General features: G+C 29.5%; 1 protein-coding gene across 1 annotated transcript; it reads right to left on the bottom strand.

The window, feature by feature from the left end:
- Positions 1-3: 3 nt before the first annotated feature.
- Positions 4-6,561, bottom strand: LOC100865751 (uncharacterized). Its single transcript, XM_086914672.1, has 6 exons — positions 6,447-6,561; positions 2,804-3,032; positions 2,016-2,114; positions 1,365-1,559; positions 650-886; positions 4-575 (listed from the first exon to the last, which is right to left on the bottom strand). Exons 2-6 carry the CDS (start codon positions 3,029-3,031, stop codon positions 360-362), a joined length of 975 nt encoding a protein of 324 aa, XP_086770798.1. The 5' UTR covers position 3,032; positions 6,447-6,561; the 3' UTR covers positions 4-359.
- Positions 6,562-10,196: the final 3,635 nt, after the last annotated feature.

Raw genomic sequence — 10,196 nt, 5'->3', positions numbered from 1 at the left:
ATGTTATTAAAAATAATGTAATAACAATTTATTGATTATCATTTTTGAACTAATGTTGATTATACATATGATCATAGAATGTACAAAATAATTTTACATTTAATATATTAAATACAATTATCAATTTAAAAAATATTACAGAATAAAAATATGGAAAATGATTAATATTGGATAATTAATTAAGAACTATAAACTATACTTTATTTGAATAAATAATAATTATCCCGAAGTGTTCTCTTCCTTCTTTTATAATTTTAACGCAATATGAATGATGAAACCACATATAATATAATTAACGAAAGATTTGTGACGATGAATGTAACAATGAATGACAATTATCAAATGAATGTCGATTAAATTTATTCATATTCTTCATCATCAGGTCGTACTTGAGGGAATCTTCTCACAGGTTGATGTTGAGGTTGCGGACGTCTATGCTGGAGTGGAATATTCACTTCCTCGGGACTACGAAAAACTTGATTCACTGGTAAACGAAATTGTGGAAGGCTGGTCGGCTGTGGACGTGTTGACGGTGGAATACTATTCAATGTAGCTGATTGTGGATTTGCATATATCTACGTACATATATATTTATCGTTTATCTTATCCTTCATATTTCAAAAATATTATTATTTTAATAAAATCTTACTGGTGGAGTGGGACGGCGAATAGGTGCAGAGGGAGTAATCTGATAATCGCCAATCTCACGCTCATCCGGATGAATGTCTGCTGGGAAATATCTTTCACTGTATCTCAAGGTCACATTCGGTTTGTTTTCAGCTTCGGCCAAGTTCAATGGTTTATAAAGGTATTCGTTAACGAAGTGATATTGCGAGCTTTTCTTGCAGTTTATATCCCCACTTGGTGGCATGCAAATCAGATGAACCTGTAATAGAGATATGACTATTGATGACCTCGGAGTTTAAAGAGAGAAAGAAGTTTCATGAAATAGTGAAATAGACAGAGAAAAACAGACACGATACATTTTATATCTTTATCGAGAAAAGGAATGTAAGTTGATTATTCCGGAAATGCAATTTACGAGTATTATAGAGATAGTCGAACGATTTATGATTAGTCTCATTCATTTATTTAATCGAATGGAGAGAACCAGAAACGTTGGAGTGAAAACGCATGGCAAAGCATACGAGAAGTGAAATTTGCTTATCAATAAATATTTGAATCTGATTAGTTGTACGGTCAAGAGGAATATTTATATTCGGTGAACGTTTTCATCTCGGATTATGCATAAAGGATTTGTGTAATTACGGAACAGGTATGGAAAGTGTTTCGCATTCTTACAGGTTGAAATATAAGAAAAATAATTCATTTAAAAATTGCTGCGTATATTTATTGAAAATTACCTGATGGAATGTAAATCCTTCGGGACAAATCCAAGAATGTTTCGCGTTATCTTGACAATAGTGGAAGACCTCGCAATTAAGATCTTCATCGGCATAATAGCCTGTCTGTTTGTTCACACAATCGAATTTACTTTGCGGTAAAAGAAGAGTCAAACGATCGGGTTCTTCTTCTTTTTCTTCAAGTTCTTCAGCCACCTTTAAATTTTAGAGACACGATTAAACACAATTATGTATTTGGATACGAATTTAATAAATAAAATTGTTTGTATAAACCGTTTTATTTTTTTATAATATCCGTTCGAAATATAGATTTTCCGAAATATTTTTAGAAGTAAAATCAGTTCAATTATCATCATTAAAATGATTGTTTCGGCAATCATCGTTTTTGGAATAAAGATACGTAATTATTCGAAATCACGCGCAAAAAATAAAACGATTTACTTTTTCACAAAAACATTTCTTTCTTTTTGATGTAATTTACTATTATATAAGCTTATTGTATGAAACTGAAAATAATAGATGTAAGAATTTCTTGTACTACTTTCACTTATTGTAAGATATAAAACGTAACAGTTTCACAACTGTTACAACTGCCAAAGTTTTACAAAATTTTATACTTGGATAAATATTAAAAAGATTTTAAATTATTACTTTTGGATTTTGGGGTTGACCACGAAGAATACCACGCGAAGGTCCATTCACTCTGATACCTGTTTGATCAAGAGATCCAGCCGATGGTTTGCGATAAAGCTAAGAAAAGAAAAAAAAAAGTACTTCCCCGTTTTAAAACAATTTAATCTATATTTATTTTACGTCTATTTTATTTCAAGTCCTATAATCTAAATGACATCTTGCATAATTATTTTCGTTGTATTATCTTTATTCGAAAAAAATAGATACATATATTTCATTTAGTCAGTCAGTATTTAGAAATTTTTTTACTGTAGAAAATTTGCAGCATAAAACGTTCAGAAATTATCTTCAAGTCGTTTGTAGGTCATCATCAGATATCTTCAAGATTTCCATAAGAAGTTTTTGTGCTGTCTAGCTCATAAATGAAATATACTCGTATTCATACTTGTGAATGAAAAGTAATCGAACTCTTCCTCTTCAAATCATTCAAATGGAAGAATGAATGGAAGAAAGAAATCGTACTTTTTATACGATTACTTAATAAAATATATACAAGTCGACACTTTAAACCAATTGAAAGTAACTTATTTTTACGTAAGTTGTTACGTAATATGTTACGATACAAGTAACTGCTTGATATAATGGCGTAATATACTTTCGTTGGGATTAATAATATTAATCGAAGAATATATTTTTATTAATTTTATACTTATATTAAAAAAAAATATATATATTTATAATTTAAATGTAAAATTAAATACTTATAAACATACTTATCACGAATATGTTTGAATTTGATTGCTTACAGATGGTTGGCTGCTTGGATTTCTGTAGGCAGGCGTTGGGGAGGGAGTAGGTGTTACAATGTTATCCTCGTAACTGTTATCGCGAAAACCTTGACCGACGTTAAGGCCAGACGAGTAGAGTGGCCCTAAGCTGGACGATTTGCCGGGAAAAGACACTCTTGGTTCCAAATCGTAAGAACCTTGCGCCGCTACGGTCGCAGTTAATGCCGCAAGACACAGCCAATACATTCTACACAAATGGAAAACGAGAGAGTTCTGTTAAAGCGACGTCCATGTCGATTTTTCACTCTCTAAGACGACGTGCAAGATGGATTTTTTTTTAAATATATATTACCCAGAGAAAATTTATCCTATTTACGGTGAACATGTGCAAGGGAAAGCGACCTTGGTTTTTGATATGCCCTCGATAAAGTATGGCGATCAGAGAACGAAGTGAAAAGCGACGATATTTTCATTAGATTTACGTGAAAAAATGTGTGATGTTAATCTTTGGTAAAATATTACGAACATTTAATTTATCTTATCTATTATCTTATATACAAACGTGTCACAAATTGTTAAAATTCTTCTTGTATTCGAATTAATTGATGGTGATTTCAAGTATGTGGTATTTCACCGACAAGTAGATGTTAAAAATGAGGAACAGCTGTTGGAGAAAGAGGAGCATAAGGAGAAATATAATGAGTCATCGTTTAGAGAAAAGTGATATCTCGTGAGTTTTAGCGAATTCATTCGCAGCTGACCGTGTGCAAATGCATTGAGAGCATATGTGTCGATGACCTAGAAATATCTAGAGCTAGAGATAGAAATGTGTGATGAAATAATTTAATCTATATATACGTATGCTCAAAGGGAACTGGCTAATCAACAAATGTATTGCAACGAAATTATCGTATTTATCAAACACGGAAGAAATTCATTGCGCCTGTCGAATCTTTGGTGAAGATCTATTGTTTGTCTTGAATGAAACACGTGCGTTTACACTTCTATCGATAATGATTGTGGAAAGCACCTTCTACTTTCTAAGTACGTAAAACATGGATAGTGGTTTCACGAATCGTTGAAAACATCTCATTCGTAACGGTGACGATGATGTATGAGAGATCTGGGGCTTTCGATAAAAAATTTGAAAGGCTTGATATTATATACTAATTTCTCGCTTGTTAAAAGAAATTTCTTCTACGTTTTTTGTGCAACAAATGTAAAAGAAACAAAGAAAAAATTGAAAAATTTAATTAAACGCTTCAATAAAATTACAATAGATATCGTTTTATTCTTTATTTTCATTTCATCGTTATATAGATTAACTTAGTTTTAAAAATTTCCAAAGTCCATTAGAAATTAAAAAGAATTGAAAATAAGAAATCGATTAAAAATTTTTCTATTTTATTCAAATAACGAAAAACGATCGATAATTATTTTACTCGAATTCACTCGAATTAAACTTAATTGTAAGAAATATCAAAGATTACACTGACTGTCACAAGTAAAATTCTAAATTTTAAGCTAACGATCTATATTTATCAGAGAAATATTAAATATACGCATAGATCATTTATTTTTTTTTAAAACGCGATATGGAAAATAGTGCTACATAAACACGTTTCTTAAACACGTCGTATACAAAGGTCGAATGTAACCCGGTTCTTTTTTTTTTGCTTCTTTAATACAACTTTTACGCAACCTGTTTCTCAAATGATCACGGGTCATCGGCATAATTTCTACGCCGATTTACTTGATTAAGCCGGTCCATTTAAAGAAACAAAGTGACCAATAAGCGGCGACGGCAGGGTACGGGAAAAAAGAATGTAGTTGTTGCTCTTAATGAGAATCTTGTCTTTACTTAGGCGTAAGTTCAGCAAACCGGCCGATCGTTAAGAGATATAGTCGCAAACTTGGTTCGATCGGTAGCTCGAGTGAAAGTGAGAGGGTCTGCGTGTAAAAATGTGTACTATTCAGAGAAAAATGGGAGCGTACACCTCTGTCTTGAGTGTTGCAAATTAAGTTAAAAATATGCAGATCGTGAAACGATATCGATACAAGGTTCGCGAGTTGGAAAGGAAAATGAATTGTGAGCGCTGGTACAAAAGAGGAACCATCGGGAATTCCATCATCTCGATTAGTTTTTCGTGCTTTGTTTCTATGTCAGTTTCTCTTATATCGTTGATCAAGGAAAATAGCAGAGACTTTCTCTGCGTGCTGGATACATGATCAAACGTCTCTTTAATAATTGGGGCAATTTTGGAGAAATTACTTCGAGCGTAATTGCGAGAATTTATTTCTCTCTCTCTCTTTTTTTTTTTTTTTTTTTTTTCATTAAGACGAATTTATTAGGATGGTTTCGTTTAACGATGTTTTCTTTCGATGGATTACAAGATTAATCTTTGAGAAATTAAAAAATAATTGTAGAGATAATTAATCATGTGGGTTTGGATTAATTGAAATTAATTTGTATTTGATTTTTATCATATTTATATTAATAAATTAATGTGATATATTGAATCATTTTAAATGTGAAGAGATGTAAGTAATTACTTAGAATTACTTACATCGAAGAAACTTTAAAACGATTTTTTAATGTAAATTAACTTTTTGTTTTCGGTAAATAAAATACGAAATAGTTGAAACTGAAAGTTGATTAATGAAGGTTTTTCAAATCGTATCAAAGAAAGCAATTGCATAATGAGCAAAGAGATAGTTGTCAGACAACTACAAACGAGAAGAACGCGGTGGTATAATATAATCAGTGGAGGGTACACATAACTGGTCGGCCAGTTGTCGCACTTAGACACGCTATTAATGGAAATCTGGAACAGATTTTATATGCGATGACATTTTTTTCGATTCGATGAAAAAAATCTTGTCCTTGGAGTATTAATCCTTAATTCTCGTATATCGAATTACGATGATAATGTAATTCCAGAATTTCAAACATACGTTTCGATTGCCAAATTTCAACCCTAGAATAAAATGAAACTTAATTATTTCATATCATATAAGTGAGTATAGTTAAAAGTTTGAAAAATACGATTGTATGAAAAATGATATTATAGAGATTTTGTTTATAATATTATTTGAATAAAATTTATTACTCTTAAAATAAATTATATTAAACTGAATAATTCATAAAATAATATCAATAATATAATATTGGTAACAATCATTTACTAATATTATTAAAATCTCAAATTCCTAACTGCAGTTCCTGCTCGCCCTCGCACAACCGGTTTCCTTTCCCGTTTCCAAGGCACGTGCCATAATCTTTGTTCCTTCGTGCATAACGATAATTTCGCAAAATTTTTTTATAATATTTCATGAGACGTATGTAATATCAAGATATATATATATACATTGGTATTCCAATTTATTATGTTTATTCGGATCGTTTTAAATCCATTTCGAATTTCGATTATATCCGCACGTTCAAAAAAAAAAAAAAAAAAAGAAAGAAAAAAGAACACCAATGATACACAAATAAAAATTCAGATGACAATTATAAGAAAGAAACACTTGCACTTGTCCAAGTTTTCGTCACTGATCTCACATTTTTTTCCTGATCTTTCTTCATCCCTTCTTTACTTTCTCTCCTTTCTCTCTTTTTCTTCCTTTTTTTTCTTAGAAACGTACTTTTTACCCCACTTACCTGTCAACGACGGAGGTAGAGGAGTAACAGCACGATGAATGGTTTGACAACACACAAGCTTTATCTTGGCCGGCCGGTTCTTCATTCTCTTATATAGCGTGTCTCGCTGAAAGTTACCTCCACCAAGTAATAAGTTGGGTTTACTTTGGGGTAGTGGGAGACACTGATGTATATTGTAAAACAGAGATGTTATTGACAATTTTTGGTTCCATGAACCAAAGATGATCTTGAAAAAATAATTAGAATAATATAATATATAAATAGTGTTCATGTAATAATATAAGAGCATAATAGTAGTAGACTGTGATAATTGCGTAGATTGATAGATGAAGTTGTCTTAATGATGTAATTAAATAATAACATGCAATTTATTTCAAATCTAAATGAACTGATATGTAATTGAAATAATTCTGATAAAAACTTTCTAAAGAACTTTTGAAAGAAAGAATTGAAATAAAAATGCAATGTTTCAGAATTGTGCTTAATAAAGAAAAGTTTGGATTTTAAGAATTTCAGAGAAGAATAGTTTACTTTTACTATTTATTTGCTTGTTAAAAATCTTTTCTTTCTGACTTTCTATTTTCATTTAATCATTTAATAAACTGTTTTAATTTTATTTGTAAAAAAAATTTCTTTCATCCAACTTTCATCCAATTTCTTTTGTCCATTCATTTTACAAAATGGAAAGAAGGTACAGAAATCTCAAGTGATATTTTAATTTCTATTTTATGATTAAAAAGTTTTTCGAAACATGTTTCATGAGATAGCTTCAACTTATAAAATATATGACATGCAAATCGTAAAAAATCGAAGGTAATCTTAATTATATTAAACATAGAATTTTCGAATTTCGAATATTCGAATGTACGTATAACAAAGCAAACATTGTAGTATAAACAATATGCAGATGAAATACAACAATAAGTATTTACAATTCTATAAAATGAAGAAGAAAAGTTGTCATCAAGTTTGAAAATTTTAAATGAAATTCCTCATAATTTCTTTTTTTTTTTTTCTTCTTTTATATAAATGTCGACAACTTATCAATAGAAATGGAAAGATAGAAAAGCAAATAAAGTAGTAAATTATTGGCAATATATACATATTTGTACATTAATAAATATTTTTTCGTGACTAATGAGATTTTAACGAAGCATCGGAAGAAAAAGCAACAAATTGATTGCACGGTTGAATGCAATTCTTACATCACCGATAGCTAAAGTCTTTTGATATTTTTTATCTCCATATACATAAGACTTCACACCGGATCGTTTCCGTGAAGTACTTTCAATACCAATGGGATCCCAATGAAATCGAATGAATTGACTTTCAACCACGCACTACATGAAAATTTCTTTTCAATAGTAGGTCGGTTGTATTTCGACGTCAAATTTTACAATGTTGGCTTTATTTGCATTCAATAAACGTGACTTTAATTCTGATATACAACAATGAACATTTTATTTTCAACATATAACTCATAAGTCTTATTTCGTTCATTTTTGTTCTACATACATTCCATTTCATTCTTTCATTTCTTTACAGTTATGATAATTTTTATGATAATTTTATGATATAATATAATATATTATAAAATTTTATTATAAATAATATAATATTATATGATAATTATTTTCTTCTTCTTCTTCTTCTTTTCTTTATAGTTATGATAATTTTTGAAAAATTTTAAAGCTAAAGATCGACGTATTAATGAATTAACGTTACTTTTCGCATATAACTTAATCTATTTTCTGTTGCATTTTTAAATTTGCTTGCACATTACCGTATACATAAGTTTTAATTGCTTTTCGTTTAAATCGTATATTGTACATTGTGCTACTAAAATGTTGAAAGTAGGTGGATCTGTACTTAATTTGATAGCCTTTCACGCAGAATGCTATTATATCTTAATCGTACTTACAAAAAATATTGCATTCTTTTTTATACTTGTTTATTCTTATTTTAATAAAAAAAATTCAATTTATTATACCATATTGTACCAAGATATTGATCCAACGTAATGTTATGTAATAATATTACAAAATATTAATATTGTATAATGCAATTTATCGTATAAACGAATCATTTTAACATTTTATTAACTGATTCAATTAACCGATCGAGAATGCTGGACCGGAAGAGAAAAATTCACATCCGCTAAGAAACTTTCGATCTCTTTTCTTCATTTTCTTGATTCTTTGGGAGCGTAAATTGTCGCTCCTCTTCGTGGAATTCAACGCACTGTCTAGCGTGTAATTTATTGAAATTGTATGGAAATGGATCGCGTGGACTTTCTTTCTTTCAGAGACGTCCATCGAAGGTCATTGTTTTCACTTGACGGAAATCGAGGGAGTGATTACTTTCGATTGAAGCCATCGACAAGATCGTTCCAAGATTCGACTGTCATTCACTTTCTTCACCTCTCTTTGTTCTTTGTATTGTGATTTTTCCTTTTCTTCGAAACACGTAGCCTTTAATGTACAATTAACTGTATATTGATATCTATATATTTCTATCTAAATAAAACATAAAAATCAATATTAATTTTGTCAAAAATATCTTCGTGTATTTATTATATATTTTTGTAAAAAACAAAAATTAGCAAAGAAAGATACCCTTGTTTTTATAAGCTATGACAAAACAAAATGTCAATAACAAAGATCTTGTTTATAATTAATTATATAATTCTGCAGCATTATGCAATCAATCATTCAATTCATCAAACAATTAATATCGCGTATTTTTGAATTTGTCCCTCGAGTAAAACAAGTTCCACCTACGCATTCGGCATTACTTTGTCCGATCAAACTTTCAATATATAATATACCGAACGGTTAACTGTTTGTTTCCTCCTATATACTTCAAACCTCGGTGCGTTCGTTTCTTAGAAAATTGACCTCGTCGAAGAGAATTGACTTTTTTCAGATATCGAACCGGTTTCTACTAACTGCAATTGAATTTAGATCGCGAGCTTAAAGAATAAAATGCATTCTTATATAGATGATTAACGTGTACTTAATCATATCATATATGTCATTATAGTTAAATAATGTATTAATTATGTCTTCATTGTTTTCAATAATCGTTCCTTTTCATCATTAACTCATAGCCTTTTCATATAACTCATCATTAAATATTTAATCTTAAATCTTTAATTTTCATATGGTTAAAATTTAATTATAATTTATTTCTTCACAATGTAAAATGTGAAACAAAAGTATATAAATGTCATCATGAATGTTTAATAATTGAAAAATAATTTATGATTATTATATTTTTCTATTGATTAATATGATTTTAACGAATAAATATAATTACTTGCTCGACGATTTTATCATAATGACAATACGATTTGTATTATATCATAAATTACTGTTTTTTCGAGAAAAATTTCTCTTATTATATAGAAAAGTGATATTGATTAGATTAACAGATATTTGGATGTTTTAAACGTATATAAGTATAAGAAATACTTTCACCAGTTGTCAGATCTATAGGAGAAAGTGTGTTCGCCCTCCGTTTCGCCCCTGTAGTAAGCAAATGGACCATTAAAGAAGAAAATAAGGAAAACGAGATGAAAATTGTAATTAATAATAATAATAAAACGGAAGTATACTTATTGTTTAATGTTAATGGAACTTGTTTCATTTTGTTTAATTTTGTCAACTCCTTTTCATATTCTATTTTACATAATAATGATTAGGTAAATGATCGCCATCTTATAGACATATAGATAATATTCTTTCCATT

This window comes from Apis florea, unplaced genomic scaffold (genome assembly GCF_048593485.1).
Source record: "Apis florea isolate Af1SG1 unplaced genomic scaffold, ASM4859348v1 contig_3696_pilon, whole genome shotgun sequence".
Classification (NCBI taxonomy): Eukaryota; Metazoa; Arthropoda; class Insecta; order Hymenoptera; family Apidae; genus Apis; species Apis florea.
Note: the sequence above shows the minus strand (reverse complement) of the source record. Positions and strands in the feature narration are given on the sequence as shown.